Genomic DNA, 19,953 nt, shown 5'->3' with positions numbered 1-19,953 from the left:
TTTCTATCCAAAAATCGATGGATTCTCTCCGTGGCAAAAGAAAGAACCTTCCCATCGCTCTTTTTTGCATATCCAGAGTCATCCAGATCCATATTTTTTCATTCTTAAGATCCCCGATCGGAGTTTTTGGCCGATTTTCTTTGTGTGGTTGGGTAAATTGGCCCTGGATTGACCCTTTCTATTGTGCATCTTGTCCCTGTCGCAAGAGATATAGGGGTTTTCCTGACAACAACGTCTGGATAGCTCATTTTCACACTCCACATATAAAAATTTCCCAAATCAACGGAAATGCCTTCTCTCGAACCAATTCGGCCCAGAAACCAGCCCATTGATTCAGGGTCCGAAGACGAAGCGGACCCTGAGCTGGTGGAGCTGCTTCGCCAGCATCTTGGGCTAAGCGGTAAGCCAAACAAGGCTGCTCCGCCGGAGACTAAAGTACTGGAGAATGCTCAGTATGTATTTGACAATGCCATTGATGTGGCTCTCAGCTTGACACACACCAAAGATGCGGCCGAGACAATATGGCGTATGATGCAGAAGAAGGCATACTCCACACAGACCTGGTCAGAGCATGAATTGCACCCGCAAACCAAGGATGAAAGTACAGTGGACTTTGTGTTCACGATGGATCTCCTGAATTTCAGTTTCTGGTCCGAGCATAAAGAGGAGAAACGCTTTGCAATCGAGTACCGAGGAAAGAAGTGGACTGGTTATTGGAGTCTAGTGGCTGCTCTTCAAAGAGCGCTTGATGAAGGTACGGTGCATGAGTATCGGGTTGATGCTTCTTACGAGGATCAAGACTGACGATCAAATCCACAGGTATTCCTATCACTACCCCCGATTTTTGGGTGAACGAGTCGGAATGCACAGAGGAAGTTCTTCGACATGTCTTCCGGTCTGCTACGGACGAGGAGATTCCTCTATTCCAAGAACGAGTACAGTGTTTACGGGAGGCTGGTGATGTTTTGTGCAACGTACTTTCTCTCTCCCTCTGAACGGTTCGCAGATTCTAACATGGCTCTCAGGAATATGGAGGCAGCTTTGTAAATTGCATCGACAGCGCCAACTATTCTGCTGCTGGCCTCGTCAATCTGCTTACGGAGAGCTTTGACTGTTTCCGTGATGAGACAGTCTTCCACGGCAAACGAGTGCGACTATACAAGCGAGCCCAGATTCTGGTCGCGGACCTATGGGCCTGCTTCGATGGCGAGGACTTTGGAGAGTTTCACGACATTGATAAGATTACCATGTTTGCAGGTACGAATTTCTCCCTTACCGTGTTATTCAATTGCTTATAACATCCCAAAGACTACCGCATTCCGCAGATGCTGCACCAGCTTGGGTGTTTGCGCTTCTCGCCCCCATTGGAAAGCCATATCCGCAACCAGAAGCTGTTGAAGCCAGGCTCCAACTGGGAAATCGAGCTTCGTGGTGCCAGTATCTGGTGTGTTGAGCTGATTAAGCGTGAGATTGAAAAGCGGCACCCGGAGGTCAAGACCGCTGGCAAGTCCGACAAGACTGGTGAGCCCGAGAGCGAGGATTCCGATGAGGCCATTGAAATCGACGAGAAGCCGCACAAAACCTACGGTATCAATGCGATTCTCATTGACTTTTTCCTATACGACACAATGAAGGATTTGGAGGCGGAGCATAGTGAGAGCATTCCTCACCACCGGACACGGAGCATTTGGTACTAAGGCAGATTCTTCCCATGGCGTCAATGGTGTCATTCAGTCAGCATTTTTGAATTGGCATTCGTGCCTACCAATTGGTCTATTGACTATGGCTCTGGTAGCCCTGGTCTTTGTTAAAAGCGCAGCAGATAGATTCGTCGGTCCTACAGGCAAACTTGGTGAATATTCATAGATGGTCTATTGATAATGAAAAAAAGTATAGAAATTTTCAATTTTTATTCATTCAATCATGAAGGGTATCGATTCTACTTATAGCGCTACTTGTTCCATCCTGAGATCCCAGGAAAGGGGAACCTTCAGATAGCCGCAAGCTCCGCCCTACCCAGTCCGCCCTCAATGCGGCCAAGCATCTCAGCTTTCCAATCCATGAAATCTTCGCGGCGGTCCTCACTCAGCCAGTCAACCCGATCCTGCATCATAGTACCTAGTCCGGGCAGGAGGCCACCGCGAGTAGCATCGTTGGACCGAGAGCCTTCCTTGGCCCCGCTAGTTTCACCGTTGCGCTTAGGTAGGTTCACACCTCGGAAGGCCGCATCCTCCTCGTCGAGATTGCGAAATGAATTTCCTTCCTCATCCTCACCGTCCAATTCTCCCGCGAGTGGAATGTTCTCAAACCACTCCTGTTGATTAGCCCAGCCTTGCTCCATGATTAATCCGATCCAATGGTCGACATCATCGCGATGACGCCTGTCATTAGGAAGGCCAAGACTGGTCAGTGCTGTCTGGCGCATCTCGGTAAACGTTTTCTTGTCCATTTTCTGGCCTTCGTTCGCTACTTCGCCATCTTCTGATGCAGCCGGGTTTCGTCGACGAGCCAAAACGAGGAAGTATACGGCAACGACCATGGCGTATACAAGTTCCTTGAAATCTTCATCATTGTTTGCGTTCGTGATTGACACAATGGGCTCCAGGAAATCTAGGGTCTCTTCATCGATCCCCTCCTCGTTACTGGACATGCTGGATGTCAGGTAAAGAATAGATGATACACCTGCAAAAATATGAGGAGGAAGTGTTCTCGAGATTGGAGGTCGAGACCATGTGGTCGTGCGTGGCGCTGGGGTCGAGAGTGTCTTGCATACGGTGCGGATGGCCGTCATCGCCCATGCTGGCGCATCAGGGATAACAGTAGAGGCAGATATGCCATTAGGATGGCCTGTGGGCTTCCGCACAGACTTGGATGGTGTACCGAGCTTGGCAACACTGACGCTTCTCTTCAAGGGTGTGGATTTGGAGGGTGTGTTTTGTAGGCCTCGGGGGGTAGGAGCGACCTTTGAAGGCGTTCGTCCACCGACTGTGGCTTTACTAGGCGTCGCATGAATGGAATGGGAGCGGGATGGTGTGCCAGCGACAGACCCGCTTGCTGTTCGCTTGATACCGACGGAGCTAGACGAAAGAGACCGATCTAGATATGAATAGAGCTTCTTGTAAACGCGCGGAGGGCACGGTGGGTGACCGAGCAACGGAGGAAGTTTCAACGCTCGAGTAAGCCTGTGATTGGAAAATTTCAGTCAATTGGAATCGATTTGTTTTGCTTGTGAGAGCAGCAAAGCCCATAAGCACACACCTCCTGCAGGCGATCTCTGCGCAGGCATAAGGTCGGGCGATTTCTTCCTCAGGCTTCAGACTGCTCGAGAAGCTTCGGGATTGAGCAACAAGACTTGAAGCCAAGCTCAGCAGCTCTTGTGGCAGATCATTCGCGTGGGTTGGGACCAAGTTCCCCAGGGCTTGCTCCACTGGGCGGTTCATGGTTGGCGATTTGCTTCAGACCAGGATGGTCGCGCTTGACGAAGCAGCGGCGAATTCCAACGGGGGGACTCAAATGGAATAGGAGATCCGATTCTCGCTTGAATTTCAAATCTTGTAAGGGAATGAAATCAATGTTATTTCATTTAAGGACTGGAGGTTGAGACTGTAAACGATTATCGGAGATCGAGCCTTGGCCGCATCCCCATATACATGACTAAGCGCTATATCGTGGCTGGGCTCATCGCCCGAACCACCTTGACTCTGCTTTCTTCTTGTCACTGCGCATACTCAATAAGACCCGAATTCCACATAATGTCGGTCACGGTAAGCATTTTAGTTATGGCAATCTTCCTTATTAATCATATCTGGAGACAGTGCTGATACTTGCTTATCCAGCTTCATACCACCCAGGGCGACCTCAAGGTCGAGCTATTCTGTGAAGCAGTCCCCGAAACTGCAGAGAACTTTCTCGCCCTTTGTGCCTGCGGCGCTTACAATGATACCCCGTTTCACCGCCTCATTCCAGGCTTCATGATCCAAGGCGGTGACATCTCCCTTGGACCAGTTGCCCGACCCTCAGCCTCCACAAAACCGGCGCTACCCTTTGAGGTCCCTAAAGGCGGCACATCAATCTACCATCCCTCTGCGCTGAATCAAGAAATCAATATTCCAGCAATCCGACACAATGCCCGTGGTATCCTCTCTATGGCAGCCCGCCCCGTCAAGGACAGAACAGCACCCGGATCACAGAATGCCACTGGTGCGACCATAAACGGAAGTCAATTCTTCATTGTTTTTGCACCTGCGCCGCACCTTGACGGCAACAGTACAGTATTTGGGAAAGTCTTGAACCTGAGTCCACAAGATGAGGGCGGTGATGTTCTTTCAAAGTTGGAGAAGGCCAATGTGAAGGTCGATAAGAAGGGCAAGGTTTCTCAGCCGAAGGAAGGTGACGACTTTGAGGCCCTTAAGATCCAGCGTGTCACAATTCATGCCAATCCCTTTGCCAAGTGAATGCTGCCATATGTGCATAGTTGATATAAGTTTGACGAGATCGCCTGGTTTGATACCGATGGCATCGATCAGTGCAGGTGCAGTTTGCAAGTGTTACTTGTACCTGCTACTTGTATCACTCTTCAAGGGGATGATACAGTCTGCCGAGATCTACTGCAAGCTCCGTGCCATGTCCATCGGCCACTGATTCTCCACATCCATGGTCCTACCGGCATCATATGGCAGCACACTAAGTCTGCCTAATCCAATGCTGAAGCCAACGGCTCAACAAGCAAATTCTCGAGTCTTTAAACTGGTTGCATTCACATGTTTACCATGAAAGTCACTTCCAGTCTGGCACTAGGATATCCTGACTGCATTTGCATTGCGAATCAAGAACGGGGACAGCGGTTCGACTTCTGAAGATTCCCTCGGCCAGAATCTTGCGTGTACATAGGACGAGAAAATAAACCCCAAATAATTAAGATTGAAGCTCAGAATTAAATTGACATCTAGCCTATTAACCCTCTGAGCCCTTGTGTCAAATAATTCAACCTTGAAAGATGTTCTGAATAATCTGAATAATCAAGGAGTAGGACAGAACGATTATGTTTAGAAATCAAGGACAAACGGATCGAACGATGAATAGGTACAAAAACTTTTCTGTTCTCAACAACCCCATCACCACCGGATATCTAAGAATGAAAAATGTACATATCACAGACGCCATTAAGTATAAACCAAAAACAAGAGAAAGCGTCTCATATCATGAAAATAGACATAAAGATCATAGCCGAGCATCTACTATGAGAATCAATTGCCCATGGAAGCCTCGATCAGGTTATCCATGGCAGCGGTCGCCTTCTCCTTATCCTCGTCCTTGTCCTCGTCTTTCTTGGCGTCCTCCTCGTAGCCTTCGGTCTTCATGTCGTGGAAACCAAGCTCCTCTTCTTCTTCGGCAGTCCGCACGTATTCTTCGATGTCAATTTGCGGGTCCACAGCAGGGGAGCACAGATCTTGGACATAACTGCTGGCCATGGGGTCCTCAAGAGTAATACTGAACTTCTTCTCTCCGGCAATGGCTGCGTCGAGGTTGGCGAAGAACCTCTCCCACTTCCCCTTTTCTGTGTTCTGCATGCTGTCGCCACCGGTGGAGCCACCGGCATCGAAGATGTGACCGTAGAGCTGGTCCTTGATCTCGGTCAACAAGCCCTCGACGCTAGTGAAACGTCCACCAAGTGTGCCAGGCTGCACTTCAATTTCAAGATCCTCGCTGGACAGAGCACATGTGTTGGATTTCAGAATGTCACGGGACAGGTCGACAATGTTCTCAACTCGCAAAGTAATCCGCTTGCCCTTTTCGGGGACTTCACCACCGGTACGCACATCGGAACTCTTGTAGCCACAATCTTCACAGCTAGTTCCAAAGATGTAGACCTCCTTGAAGTGTGGGATGTTCACGCGCTTAATGCGGGTGACTGCGCCTGAGCTGTTGCATCCAGGGCATTCAGTGGGCAGTTCGTATACCTGGCCATCAACGATATCCAGATCTTCAGGGTTGCCCATATCATTCACATCCTTAGCTTCAGCCTCCGAGGCGTTCGGGTCCTGGGAGATGCCGAGGTCCTCATTTTGCTCGTGGGTTCGAGGGTATTCCTGGCGACGGTACTTGTTGCCACGATCGGTAGTGTTGGGCGCAATCCAGGAGTTACCAGTAAGGTCATCCAAAGAAACAGTGAAGGGGAAGCCCTTGCGGTCCATGATATCCTTCAGCTTCTCGATGATAGGCTCGAGGGCAGCGTAGAGCTCCGGTGCCTGCTCTTTGCGAAGCTCTTGTTCACCACTCAGGGATTCGTAAATGCGCTGGACCACACCTTCGATGTTGGTCAACTGACTTTCACCTTTTGGCATCTCGATACCGAGCGATTCGAGCTTGAAGATCGAGAGGTCACTGCGAATGACTTGACGCTGGAGATCATCCTCATTCTCGACGATGAGGGTGTACTTGCAACCCTGTTCCTGGATCTGACCGGCACTTTAAGACTGAATGTTAGCATCAATGATATCCACGGGTTCCATCGGACTCAAAAAACATACGACTTGACAGAGTTGTCCTTGAAGTGACAGTGCTCACACTCAAATGACTCAAGGATGATATCTCGGAAGTAAGGCACGCGCAATAGCAAAAGTCTCGTGATGCCCTGCAAGCCAAAGGTATTAGTATTAACTTGATGACTCCGAAAGCGGTAGTGTATGCGATCCAGGGCTTTTTTAAAAAAAAGAGCAACATACCTGGTCATGGCAGTTCATACACAAACTCTCCACCTGCATAACACCAGTGTCGTCATCGCGGTCGACCACCTCACCGAGGTTCTCAAATTGCGACTCGGGCGCAGTGATCTCGTCGTTCAACATTATGAATGGGGGAATATGAACTTAAAGAAAGGAAGTTCAGCAAATAATATGTGGAAGAGAAGGGAAACAATAATTAAAACCAAAAAAAAATCTCTCCGCTGTCCCGCTGCGGAACCTTCCTTAACTTTCTGCCATGGCGGGGCACTGATTAGTTTTATGCAGCGAGGGGCAACATGTAGCTGACTAATATTATACATTTATTCCAGATATACAGATTTATATCAAGTTGGAGATTTGATCACACCTACTGGTGAGTCTGAGTACTAAATGAGATTATGAATTGTCTACTCAAAACTATGGTTCTTAAAGAGGCCGGCACGCATCAAGAGAAAATGATAAATGAATTGAGCCAGCTTGATTCGAAATGCGTGACCACTCAACTAGTATGTTCCACTGTCAACTTAATTTACTTCAGATTATCATCAAACACTTTGTAGTATAAATTTACACTGTCAGTGACTCTGAAAGGCAAAGAAAAGAATTTTTGTTCAATTCGACCCTATAAATTACCTGGACAAGCAACTAAATCAATCCGAAGAACTCGAACGATTAAGCTTACATTAGTAAGATCCGAAGTGCTGACTCAGCTGCTTCACGCCAAGACCAGAGCTTCTGGTCTCACCCATAGCACACTTGAGCTCTTTCTGATATCGACTTCCAAGACAAAAGATGCTATATCTGCTTAGCTAATTCTACAATTTTTCATAATGGGGGAGCCCATGGAAGTCCGAGATGCGTTCAACAAGGCCAGTGACTTTTTAAGTCCAGTGCTCAATCGAGGCATGCCAATTCCAGCATTCATCTCATTATTGAATGAAAAGCTAACACTACTAAAGCGGAGATTGAAAAATCCCCAGGGAAATCTCTATTGGAAAGACTGAGCCAAAATGCGGACCTGTCATCCAGTGGCGAGGATTATATGAGGACTGTTGTTGTCGGCCAAGCTTTACAAATCCTGAGTGGCATTCACAATGCCTTCATCACACCCGATGAAGAGCTCTCTCACCATCTAGCCACGGATGGTGAGGATGTCGCTCTTGAAGATGCAAAGCGTCGCCGAATGCTGCATGCGTTGTTGGACCTGATCTCGCTTGAAGGAGTCTACCCGTCACTCTCATCTGGCGTTGGAATTCCTCTACAACAGCGAGTGATTTCTGTGTTGCCAGCTGGCGTCATTGCCAAACAGGCACAGGCTCCCACGAGCAGTACACCTCATGATGAGCCTCTTCTTCGTCGCGTTATGAACGTTCTTCTCTCTATTCTTATGAATACTACATCAAGCATCCAGCCCATCATCCGAGGTCGCATCCTAAGCGACATCATCAGTGGGACAGCCGATCTTGCTTTTAATCCGAATTGCAGTAATTCTGAAGACCGATCAAACTTTCAAGAACAGTTTGCCAGACTGATAAACGAGTATGCAATGCCGCTTTGTGCGCTTCGGATGCATATACTGACAGCATTATAGAACCCCCAGCGCTGTCTTGCTACCCACGTTGTCCGCATTTCTCCAGACAGATACCACTAGTTGGTTCAAATCGACAGTGTCAAGTCAAATATCGCAGATTCCGCTTCGTCAGGGCGGAGTTATGCAAACAATCATTTTCATTGCTTCGCAATTAGCTCCCTCGCTTGGACAAGAGGCTCAGAGCGAGCCGTCAAACGGTCCTCATTTCACTATTCAAGCCATGATGCAAATCTCAAAGCTTCTTTCGTCCGTTCCGCAAGGCGTGGACCCTAAGGTATACTTCACAGCCATTGCCCGGCAACTTTTGACCCTTCTTGATGGCGAAGACCAAGATCTTCAGAAGACCGCATCTTATACAATTGGAAATGGAATCCTGGGAAAGCGGGCCTATGGTGCTCCTGGAACAATTGGTCACTCGATTTTTGTTGACCCCCTTTTCCGCACACTTACCGCTGAATTAAATGATGCATCAAGGCAATGGATACAATCAGACTCATTGGAATCCTCGAATAGCAGATCATCGAACATCATCGTGAATCATATATTGGTTGACAGGGCACTCGACAGACTAAGCAAACTTGTCCTGCAACACCCAAATCCAGGGTTGGTAAGGAGAATTGTGAATCCGATTCTTCTGCCACTGTGGGGCTTGGTCTGCTATTCCCAAGAACATGAAATTAAATCTTTGCGTGATAATGTTATGGCCTTATTGCAGACCTACTTCAGTATATCAGTGGGGTTGCCACCACTCAAGAAGCTTGTTGATAACCTGCTGTGGGACGGTGGGTCGACTTGGACATACAGCTCCACCACTCAAGGGGGAGTCAACCTAGTTAAGCGAAATGACCAGGCCAACGAGCAGTCGAATCTAATCAGATTGATTGACTCGCTCCAAAATCGGACAGAACTTTTCGCTAGCTTGCTAGGCTCGGATCCAAGGAGCGAAGAGTTGACCGGTGATGTATTTCTTTACGCGAGCCAGACATGGCTCGTACACTCTAATACAGAGGGAGTGCAGAAGATCGGAGAATCGGAAAACATCTTCCAGAAGCTTGTCAGCGCCAAGATCGCGGAAAAGCTGTTGGATACCTTCAAGGACACATTGTCTCGTCGGCCTCTTCGTGTGTTAGAACTTATCAAGCAAGTCATCGAGGGAGAACTTCACACACTAGGTTCCAATGCAGCCAAACAGAGAGGGGAGAAGTTTGGAAGCCCCTCTCTATCGTCACTCGCCAACATTGTGTCCCCAGGAAGTACGAATGACGAAGGATCTGAAAAAGACACATCCGAGTCCCTATCCACTGCATTCAGCTTGTTGTCCACCGTCCTGGCATCGGCAGAGTTCTCCATGACCCAGGATATCAAGTCCCTCATGGAATTAATCAAAGAGCGTCTGGACGCATTGATTCCTCTTCTTCCTAGCGCCCTATCTAAACCGGCAACGACTGCATCAATGCTACTAGAGATTCAACTCACTTCCCCAGAATCTGGTGAGACCAAAGTCCCGCAACCACATATCGCCGATCTCGACACACACCGTCATGCACTTTCAAATCTCAACTCGGAATTGCCACCGGTGCAAGCAGAGGGATTCTCCCTACTTTCAAAACTAATCATCAAATCCTCCCCCGTTCTCGACATCCCATCAACACTGACCCTTCTCCTCTCAATTATAACCGACAGTTCCGAATCAACCGCCAGCGAAGAGTTTATCTACCTCAATGCCATCATGCTCATCGGTACACTCGCATCCAGACACCCACGAACCGTAATGAAAACGCTGGTCGATAGTTACACGGACAAAAATGAACAACGAACTCTAGACCAGCGCCTCAAAATCGGCGAATCCCTCCTCCGAACAGTCCAGGACCTGGGCGCAGCTTTGACAGGCGAAACGGCTAAAGTTCTGGGCGAGGGCATGCTCAGCGTCGCAGGACGCCGAGGCAACAAACCTCAGGCCCAAAAAACCCGCAAACAGAAGGAAGAAAAGGAGCGCCGAGAAAAAGAACGAGAGGAGAGGAAAGAAAAAGAACCTACCCTACCTGAAGGATGGAAGGCTTCAACCGGACCTACGAGTATCAAAGAACTGGACCCAGACTCCGACGATGAGTCTCCAGAACAATCAGTCCACGCCGCCAATATAGTCGCTGCATGGGCAGCTGGTGCACCCAGCGACACGGAACCAGAAGATCTCCGCATCCGCGCATCAGCGATCTCGATCCTCGCATCAGCAATCCAGACGAATATACTCGGGCTAGGATCCGTGATTGTGACATCAGCCGTCGATCTCGCGCTGGCTACATTGACACTGGAACCGGCGGCTGAAAGCGCGATTCTGCGACGTGCGAGCGCGGTTCTTATTCTTGATATCTTGAAAGCACTTGATACCGCACGTGAAGATGGGAAGGGTAGGGACATTGGGTTCGGATTCTCGTTTATAGATGATGATTATGCGCATGCAGAGATGCAGAGTCGGGGTTCGTCTACTGTCGGTAATATTCCATCGATGCTGCGCACGCTTGGATTCGTTGAGAGTCGGGAGGAGGATGGAATTGTGCGGGGACATCTACGGGCACTGATTGAGAGTTTAGAGGCATGGTTGGAGAAGTCTTTGATGTGGGGTATTGGCTCTGGAGGTGTGTCAGAAGTTAAGATGGAATTAGATGATCGTATTGCTGGCTTGGATGTTAATCCGATGGCTGGACGTGGGTCTTCGAGGCCGAAGATTGAGGAGATTGAATAGACTCCATAGGATTAAGATGATAGCAATGAATCTTTCTTTTCATTTACTTTCTCTTCTTCTCCTTATGATATCCAAGTCATACTGGTGTTACATAGTAAGGGTACAGAGTCATATAATGTGACTACCACACAGGGAAAGCTTTGAGACAAAAATATTTGGTGCGTTATCTGCCACACAAAGCTTTGTTCTTAATCATGATTCATGCTCCAAGGCTTTACAGCTCCCCCCCTTCTCGATTCGATATGTTGTGTGATGTCCCCCGAAGGCCCGGCTGCTATCCGCAGACCTGGAACCAACCAAGGATATCAACACCGACAACCACCCATTCCCCGTTCAGCGACCGCGCGGACCACCACCGCGACCACCACGACGCCCTCCACCCCGAGCTCCACGGCGGTGGGCGGGGTTAAAATTCGAACGAGTGGGCCGGGCTCCGCGGGCTACGCGGGCTGCACACTCCTCGTTCGAAAGGGCGAACTTGTTCTCGATACCAACGAGTTCGCAAAATGCTGCCGTCTGCGGATTAGGGAACTCGGGTGGGGCATCGGTCGTGGTGACTGGGACAGATTGGTCGAACACCGGAGCAACGCGGACAAAGTTGTATGGGATATCTAACTTTCCCCGCTGCACCACATTCTCCTCCACCCACGCCTCTGCTTCCTGAATGGCTTGGAGATACCCAGCCTCACCCTTATTGAAGGGAACCCTTGCATCAGGCTCACCGACTTCGAGATCCTGGGCAAAGACACGCGTAATCGCCAGCCATTCTTTGTCATACTGGAGGCGGAAGGGGCGCTGGAAATCGGTGTTCGCCTGGTCCGAGACAGCATTCAACTCGACCAGCTCGAGATATGAGTCATGTCCACGCGGCTTGTCAAGAGCCAGGAACTTGGTGATTCGGTTTTGGATGGCCTCTGGGTGGCCCATCTTCGGGGTTGAATCTCGAGCTGGCTGGGTGAGGCTGGCGGGAAGCTTGCTGCGGATCGCCTCTGGGACTAAATCGACCGGGGCCGCCTGGGCCAGGCTGGCCGGCAACTTGCTGCGGATTTCTTCCGGGATTGAATGGTCCATGATGGCCTGTTTTTCGCTCAGGCCATCCATTTCCGCAGGGGTGGCCCGCTTGGAAGGAGGCGAGCCGGACGCTGAGGGACTGCTGCAATCCAGGTCGATTTCATCGTCATTCTGGACCTGAGATGCCACAGATTGATGGGTAGCAACTACCTTGCGATCCTCACCCTTTATTTCATTCCAGGTCACCTGGAAATTGGCGGGAGCGGCACGGGGCCGTGAGGGGTCGTTAAATTCAGCACGTCTCTTCTCAGCGTCCGCGCGTTCCTTGGCCGCGATAGTTTCCCCGGAGCTCTGCCACGCCGACAGGCGAGACTGCTCATTACCAGGAGAGTTGCTGATCACTTGCGATGGGCTGGTTCGTTCACCAAGGTTGACCTTGGCCTTGACTGGAGTGGTGGGTGCAGCAGTGTAGCACCATTCTTTCGGCTCATCACATGAAGGATCGGCCTTTTGAAGCGTAGTACCATTGTGACCCATGGTAAGAGCGAATCGTGTGTGAAGATGAGCAGAGAACCAGTAGGCCGGGCGAAGTCGATCTAAGACCTGGCGGGCAGCCTGGCTGCCGAGGCGACCGTGGATGGAGTCATCGCGAAGGTGCTTCTTCTTGTTGAATAGGGCCGCGGAGTTGCCAGATTTCTCAATAGCACGAGGCCAGTCGTGGGACAAGCCGATATCGACCTGGGTACGTACTTGGAGTAGTTTGCGAACATCGACCTCGCGGATGTGGTAGATACTTTGAACATCCTCAGCGTTGTAAGGCAGCCGCTCATGGTGGGGCTTATTATAGTCGTAGCCTTTCCAGATTCCTGACATACCAGAGATACGGAGAGGGCCAAGCCGAAGCACGTTAGAAGCCCCGAGATAGTAGATGTTAGGCGCGACCCAGCCGCCGTAGTACAGCTCGAATAAGTAGTTGCCGGCCTCGTGGTTACCGCCACAGAAAATGGTCAAGAAAGGGGCGGTACGGGCGCCCGAGTAATACTCATGGAAGTCACCCATTGACTTGTATTTTGATGGAACTGAAATGCATGTGGCATCATTGGAGTTCCGCAGCGACTGGATTTTCATCAGTATGATTTCATGTGAAAAACGAGATAGAATCGTACCTGAAAGTCACCGCCGATGATAACACAGTCTACGTTATCCCATGAATGTCTAGCCATCTCAATAGACACATTTTGGTAAATCTCATTAAGCGCACCATGGCCCTATATCATCAAGTTAGTCTCTGAGTATGATGACTGCTGGCCCATGTGAGGCTGGTCAGATAGTGGAGGCGACTTACGCAGCCAACAGCCGCAATGCGGAGGGAAGAAGACATGGAGAAAGTCTTCTCAAGAGAAGGTTGAAGAGGCTCAGCAGAATCAGTCAAGGAACAGTGTGAATAGGAGGCTGATGAAGTAATGGTGTAGCACCAGAGAGAAGATGGGTTGAGTTCAGTTGAGATAAAAACCCGAGTGCAGGGAAGAAAACATGTAAAGGGATGAGGATAAAGATGTTGAATGAAAAAGAAAATGGAGAGAATATGAGTTGAAGGGAACAGGATTTATTGGATTTCCATGATAGAAAACATAGAAGAAGTGAATTATATGAAGTGAATGAGAAGCAGCTCTAACCTAATCGGGTAAGGAAAGGCCACTTTTCATTCGTCGAATTTTTCTCATTCACTTCAACCTTCGTGATTTCCATGTCTATTCCACTGCCTTAACATATTGGATTTTTTAACGAATAAAATTATGGCACCTATGGAAGTTCCCCGATTACATTTTCTCAATGAAGCTGCTGAGTGGTTGGCGAAGCGTAGTCAATCCACGTCGGCGCATCTCTTAGGGGTTCATACCCGAATTCTTCACGAGGAGTTGAAACCACTCAACACTCACCAAAAGAAGCATCATTGTGCTTGTGGTAGTTTGAGACAATCTCCAAAGACTACACGAATCATTCGAGTGCAAAAAGGAAAGAAAAAAGCCAATACAGGAAGTGCATTGGTGTACATGTGTTTGCGTTGCAGGCAACGAACAGTCTTGTCACGTTCAAAGCCACTCCCTAAACCTTCTAATCCTTCACGTTCTTCTCCTGTCACTGCTACAGCTCCCCCAATTCCATCCACGTCAACCCCAGCAGAGGCTTCAGCATCCGAGTCATCAACACCTAAGACAGCCGACAACATCAATAGCAAAAAACGAGCTAAAACTCGCAAACAAGGTGGACTCCAAGCTCTACTGGCCGCTAAACAAAAAAGTCAACCTTCGGGTCCTTCCCTTGATCTGTTCGACTTCTTGCAGTGAATTGAGGCTCTTGGCCGCTGGCGTTCGGAACGGCCCCACCTAATTCCGAGTTAGCGCGGGGTGGAAACGAGCTCCAACAATACAGAGAAGCTTGCACTTTCCGCCCGACACATCGGCTTTCGCGTGGAAGTTTTTCGGCAACATGTCTGTTTATTCTCACGATGATGATGATGATCATGACCCCCAGGCCGACGAGCTTCGAGAGACCGCCCTCGTCACCCTGGAAGCTCTGATCAGCTCCTGCAACCAGCAAATGCAGCCTTATCTCATGAACACCACCCGAGCCGCCCTGCGATTCCTGAAATATGACCCCAATGTCGCCGAAATGGAAGATGATGAGGAGATGGGGGGCACACAAGATGATGGCAGCGAGGACGACGCGACCGAGGAGCCGGATCTGGACGACGACGACTTTGAGGACTTTGAGGAGGAAGGTGGATACAGCGATGTAGATGACATGAGCTGGAAGGTCCGTCGATGCGCGGCCAAGCTTCTCTACAGTCTCATTTCAACTTACGGCCGTAACAGCGGCCTGGAGGATGCCACTTTGTACCAACAGGTCGCACCCGCTTTGATCACCCGCATCAGCAAAGAGCGTGAGGAAAGCGTGAAGTTGGAAATCATCTCTACCCTGACGGCATTGGTGCGCAAAACAAGCGAGGGGTCCATCATTCTCACGTCCAGTGGCTACTTGGAAGCTGTGGGAGGATCCAAGAACTCCCGCAAGAGAAGACGCCAGGACAGTGATGCGAGCATGGTAGATTTTGAACCTGGTGTGGGAGCGTCCTCGGCCATTGACTCCCCAGTCGTTCCCTCATCGCCTAAATCGGGACCTCAGGCGGATCTGGCCCGTTCGGTTCCTCTGATTGTTCAGAGCCTCGTGAAGTCCTGGAAACAGGCCTCGATGCCCTTGCGACAGGCTGCTATCGTCCTCTTGAAAAGTCTTTCGTTGGTCCGTTACGGCGGACTTGCTGATCATCTCCAGCAGATTGAAGATCTGATTGCGGATGCTCTGAAGACAACATCGCTTGTAGGCAGTTCAGCTGCCCACTCTGGTGCGGCTGTTAGTGCTGGCACTCTGCAGATTGAAACCCTAGGCCTGGTCTCTGCCATTGCAGAAACACACCTGTCGGACTCCCTTCTTCCATTCCTCATCGCCCTAGTTCCGGGTGTCGTGGGAGCTGTCAACGAGCGGAACTACAAAGTCAGCAGTGAGGCACTGGGCGCCGTTGAACAAATCGTGAAGGCTCTGACCCCACCACGCGTGTCAGAGAATGGCCCGGATGTCGCTATGCAGCTCGAGAAGCTTTATGACGTCGTTCTTGCTCGGATCACTGACACCAGTGCCGACCTAGAGGTTCGCCAGCGCGCGATTCATGTATTTGGTGTCATTCTGGCACGGACTTCTGGTGACCGTGGAACCGAGTACCTGTCTAGCGACCGCCGATCGAAGGGCCTCAACATTTTGGTTGATCGTGTCAAAAACGAAACAACCCGCCTGGCTGCTGTGCGGGCTATTGATGATGTGATTGTCTTGGCTAGCCGCAAAGACGATGTCAGCAGTGACTGGGTCAACACGGTCACCATCGAGTTGGGTTCAAATCTGCGGAAGTCAGATCGTGCTTTGCGTAGCTCTTGCCTTGAAGCTCTGCGTAGCAGTGCTATGAATGTTAACACTCGCTCCCATATCAAGCCCGACACAATGGCCAGTCTGGAAGCGGCCTTGTTGCCGCTCTTGTCAGCTCCGGACTTCCATCTTCTCACTCCAACTCTGATCATCATTGCCAAGCTGGTTCCTGGCAATTCAAAGACGCTTGTCAACGAGTCTCTCATCCAATCGATCTGCTTGATTGTCAAGCAGCCACTCGTGGGTACCGTCTTGAAGGCCCTGCTCCTTCTTGTGAAGGTCATTGGTGATGAAGGTGTGGGTGCTCAATTGATGCAGAGTTTGCTCCAAAACGTTGGCATTACTGGCGACGCATCTGTCGTTGGAAGAGCCATTGGTACTCTGCTTGTCCACGGCGGTCCGAATCTTGGAGTCACAATGGAAGACTTCTCCGCCGAGCTTAGCACCGCCACAGATGACAGCCGCAAATGTCTCGCGCTTGCCATTCTCGGCGAAATTGCTTTGCGAATGGGTGTCGACTGTTCATTGACCCCGGATCACTTCATTACTCATTTTGATTCTCCGTCTGACCGCGTCCGCTTGGCTGCTGCTACTGCCCTCGGAAATGCGGCAGCTGGAAGTGTCAAGGCTTACCTGCCGATCATTCTGAATGGCCTGGTTAAATCCAACGCCCAGAGCTACCTGCTCCTCCATTCCGTTCGCGAGCTGCTTCAGCATGCCGATGTGCGTCCTGAGCTGGCCCCGACCGCTCTAAAACTGTGGCAGGCATTGCTGCAGGTCTCCCAAGAGGAAGATAATCGGGCCGTGGGTGCGGAGTGCATTGGCCGACTTGCCTTGATTGATCCTGTAGCCTACATTCCTCACTTCCAGGTAAGCCGCAACTCTTGAAATTATAATCAATGTAGGCTGACAACTCTACAGGAACATCTCAATAATTCTGATCCCGTCGTGCGTGGTGTAGTCATTTCAGCGTTCCGTTACACCCTGGCTGATGCGAGCGATGCTTTCAACGTTGTTCTGCGTCCATTGATAGTGCCTCTCTTGACCAGCATGCTAGCGGAGAGGGATCTCGGCAATCATCGACTTGCATTGACTACACTGAACTCTGCCATTCATAACAAGATGAGCATCATTCTGCCTCATCTCGGTGAATTACTCCCTGCGGTTTTCGGCGACACCCACATCAAGCCAGAGCTGATTCGTGAGGTGCAAATGGGCCCATTCAAACACAAGGTGGACGATGGACTTGACTTGCGCAAGGTTTGTAATGCATTCAGCTTTTCGATCACTCAGTTAATCATTTCTCACAGAGCGCGTACGAAACCCTCTATGCTTCACTGGATACCCCATTTACCCGCTTCCACCTCTCTGAACTTTTTGACCGTGTCCTTGCCGGAGTTGAAGATGAGCAAGACATCCGTGCAGTCAGCAACCTGATGACCTCCAAACTCATCGTATCCGTACCCGAGGAGACCGAGCGCCGGTTGGATGCTCTGGCTGAGCGGTACACAGCTATCTTGTCATTCAAGCCCAAGGACAACGCTGTCAAACAAGAGCTGGAGAAGGCACAGGAGGCGTCGCTGGGCATCCTTAAGATCACCAAGGAGCTTAGCAAGGCGTTCCCAGGCGCCGAAGCCTCTAATGATTTACATAAGTGGAAGGGGTATATGGAATGGGTTCGGAAGAACTTCACGTCGCAGTTCCAGAGCCTTGAAACGGATATGTAAATCCGAATACGGCACAATGCCACACCTCTTGTATTAGATATTCGGTGCATGCATTGATCAGTCACAAGCTGAAAAAATAGCTACCTTCTCAATAAAACTACTGCATACATTACGTACTGCTCTCGAGCCTTTGGGAGTGTGAGAACCATTCCTTTCTTTAATATATAGGAACCCTCGATCTCTCAGCACACTCCAACCATGAATTTCCGGAGGAAACGAGTAATAGATTGTTTCCGAAACAATCAGCGATAGCTCATAATGGAGTGATCAAGTCATCAAGTGCCAAAATCGTTGTGTGGATATCTTAACTTGAAGTTCCGCGTGGGTGCGGTGGGCGAAGCTTGAATTCCGATTGCCAATCTGTCCATCTTGTAGCCCTGTATATTATACAATTCTTAACATTACCACAAAAATTCCACCAGACAAGTCGTCTTACATGGAATACTGCTTTGAGACAGGCGAATGGCAACTTTGTATGTAGGTTTCCCCTTTAGTTGGTATATGTGAGCCAATCCATCTAGATTGATGGGATCTAGCCCCGCTATGAATTCGACATGGGAGATACTAATATCTTCATCAAAAATGTTCAATCCCGAAATCCCCTCGAGCCAGTCTGGGGGATAGTGAAGAATGGATTTCAATCTGATGCCTAAAGCTAGTCTTTCAAAGCCTTTGCCTTTCAAAGACGCCCCCCAAAACACCCTTGATCCGTTGATTGGGTTTTTAATCGTATTTGTATTGGAATTTACCATCTGCAAGGCAGCCATGAGCTCCAGAAGAATAGAGAATTTCTTTCGCCGTAATGGCCTTGTTTCAAAAGCAGGCGAAAAGGGTGAAGAAGAAGAAGAAGTTGCACGAGAAGAATGAAAGAGCTTTAAGAAGTGATGAAAAGGTTGATATAAAAGGGATCTGGGGTAATTATTTTGATAACTAGAGGTAAGAATCTGGGCGTCTACCTCTTCAACTATATATTGATTAGCACCAGTCTTTTTATATCGCAAGATTATTATATGAACCGTTGAATGGAGTAGGAGAGGAGAGGTAAATAGTTATAGGCGAAAGATAGGAGAATGAACACCACAATATATGACGAACTACCCAGCAGGTGATACAGTGGCAGCCGACATTACGTTAAAACTTCCAAAAATATATTGCTAGTAGATTCCAAGGGTTTCCAAACCTGGAAACTTAAGTGCTTGGGTAGTTAAGTGGAGGACTGTCGTTGAATTTCATATTGACACAAACCAACGCTAGTGCTTAAAGCAAATTATCTCCACACTCGGAATAGAAATGAAAGCATCGATATCCTCCCCCCAAGTCTTCCAACTCTGCGAAATCTTCTCCAGATCCTCAATAGTTGCTAAGCCTCCCTCAATCGCCGTTGTCGCAAAAGAAGACTTCAAAGACCTTTCCTGCCATGTCTCACTCCACCACTTCACTTCATCCTTCTGCGCATAACACCAAGAAGAAACACTATACTTCTTATCCTCAAACCCAGCCTGTCTAGCCCAAGAATGAAGGAATCGCCCCGCATTAGGCTCAGCCCCATTCCGCCTCGCAACCTTGTCATACAAAGTCTGCCAATCCCTGAGCCCGTTAAGCTCAGGATACCACATGAAAACAGAATAATCCGCATCCCGCGCCGCGACAATTCCACCTTTCTTGGCAACGCGCTTCATCTCCTTCAGCATACCCACCGGATCCGCAACATGTTGCAGAACCTGGTGACAGAATACGACATCGAAACTGTCGTCTGGGTAGTCCAGGCCGTTACCGTCCCCGACGACGAAGGATATGTTCTTGACGCCTCGTGCGTCGGCGAGGGCTTGTGCGCCTGGGAGGACGTCGCCTACGCGCTCGAGACCTGTCACGTGGCCCTCTGGGACATATCCTGCTAGGTCAATTGTGATTGTGCCAGGGCCGCAGCCGATGTCTAGAATCTTCATGTCTGGCTTCAGGTATGGGAGCAGGAAGCTAGCAGAGTTGAGGGCTGTCCGTGTGCTGTGGGAGCGTAAGACTGAGGCATGGTGGCCGTGGGTGTAGATGGCTGCTTCTGTTTTGGCGGCCATTTTGTTGGAACGAGGAAATATTTGGGGGAAAATAAAAGATGGTTGTCAAAGCTTTGAATTCTCTTTCTTGGTATTTTTTGTGTTCAAGTGATTATTGTTGGTTTTTATATGT

At 49.5% G+C, this 19,953-nt stretch overlaps 8 protein-coding genes across 8 annotated transcripts; 4 read left to right on the top strand and 4 right to left on the bottom strand.

Annotated features, from left to right (window-relative positions):
* Positions 1–288: 288 nt before the first annotated feature.
* N7520_007488 (queuosine 5'-phosphate N-glycosylase/hydrolase) lies at positions 289–1,697 on the top strand (the record flags this gene model as incomplete). The annotated part of the gene is made up of 4 exons (XM_057141422.1): positions 289–754; positions 820–974; positions 1,026–1,257; positions 1,309–1,697. The coding sequence occupies 4 exons, from the start codon at positions 289–291 to the stop codon at positions 1,695–1,697; spliced, it is 1,242 nt and encodes a 413-aa protein (XP_056995428.1).
* Positions 1,698–1,990: 293 nt separating this feature from the next.
* On the bottom strand, positions 1,991–3,440 carry N7520_007487 (uncharacterized protein; the record flags this gene model as incomplete). The annotated part of the gene is made up of 2 exons (XM_057141421.1): positions 1,991–3,182; positions 3,259–3,440. 2 exons carry the CDS (start codon positions 3,438–3,440, stop codon positions 1,991–1,993), a joined length of 1,374 nt encoding a protein of 457 aa, XP_056995427.1.
* Positions 3,441–3,752: 312 nt separating this feature from the next.
* cyp5 (uncharacterized protein) lies at positions 3,753–4,454 on the top strand (the record flags this gene model as incomplete). Its single annotated transcript, XM_057141420.1, has 2 exons — positions 3,753–3,764; positions 3,837–4,454. 2 exons carry the CDS (start codon positions 3,753–3,755, stop codon positions 4,452–4,454), a joined length of 630 nt encoding a protein of 209 aa, XP_056995426.1.
* Positions 4,455–5,246: 792 nt separating this feature from the next.
* On the bottom strand, positions 5,247–6,848 carry zpr1 (zinc finger-containing protein ZPR1; the record flags this gene model as incomplete). The annotated part of the gene is made up of 3 exons (XM_057141419.1): positions 5,247–6,468; positions 6,531–6,634; positions 6,726–6,848. The coding sequence occupies 3 exons, from the start codon at positions 6,846–6,848 to the stop codon at positions 5,247–5,249; spliced, it is 1,449 nt and encodes a 482-aa protein (XP_056995425.1).
* Positions 6,849–7,555: 707 nt separating this feature from the next.
* Positions 7,556–11,059, top strand: N7520_007484 (RTP1/Tango6 family protein; the record flags this gene model as incomplete). Its single annotated transcript, XM_057141418.1, has 3 exons — positions 7,556–7,628; positions 7,685–8,264; positions 8,317–11,059. 3 exons carry the CDS (start codon positions 7,556–7,558, stop codon positions 11,057–11,059), a joined length of 3,396 nt encoding a protein of 1,131 aa, XP_056995424.1.
* Positions 11,060–11,392: 333 nt separating this feature from the next.
* Positions 11,393–13,451, bottom strand: N7520_007483 (RNA lariat debranching enzyme; the record flags this gene model as incomplete). The annotated part of the gene is made up of 3 exons (XM_057141417.1): positions 11,393–13,186; positions 13,237–13,338; positions 13,416–13,451. 3 exons carry the CDS (start codon positions 13,449–13,451, stop codon positions 11,393–11,395), a joined length of 1,932 nt encoding a protein of 643 aa, XP_056995423.1.
* Positions 13,452–13,866: 415 nt separating this feature from the next.
* On the top strand, positions 13,867–17,772 carry canA (putative cullin binding protein CanA; the record flags this gene model as incomplete). Its single annotated transcript, XM_057141416.1, has 4 exons — positions 13,867–14,414; positions 14,473–16,915; positions 16,967–17,305; positions 17,356–17,772. The coding sequence occupies 4 exons, from the start codon at positions 13,867–13,869 to the stop codon at positions 17,770–17,772; spliced, it is 3,747 nt and encodes a 1,248-aa protein (XP_056995422.1).
* Positions 17,773–19,022: 1,250 nt separating this feature from the next.
* On the bottom strand, positions 19,023–19,841 carry N7520_007481 (class I SAM-dependent methyltransferase; the record flags this gene model as incomplete). The annotated part of the gene is made up of 1 exon (XM_057141415.1): positions 19,023–19,841. One exon carries the CDS (start codon positions 19,839–19,841, stop codon positions 19,023–19,025), a length of 819 nt encoding a protein of 272 aa, XP_056995421.1.
* Between the last annotated feature and the right edge of the window lie 112 nt (positions 19,842–19,953).

This window comes from Penicillium odoratum, assembly GCF_028828045.1.
Source record: "Penicillium odoratum strain IBT 22623 chromosome Unknown utg000005l_segment0_segment0, whole genome shotgun sequence".
Classification (NCBI taxonomy): domain Eukaryota; kingdom Fungi; phylum Ascomycota; class Eurotiomycetes; order Eurotiales; family Aspergillaceae; genus Penicillium; species Penicillium odoratum.
This window is presented reverse-complemented; position numbering and strand designations above follow the sequence as displayed.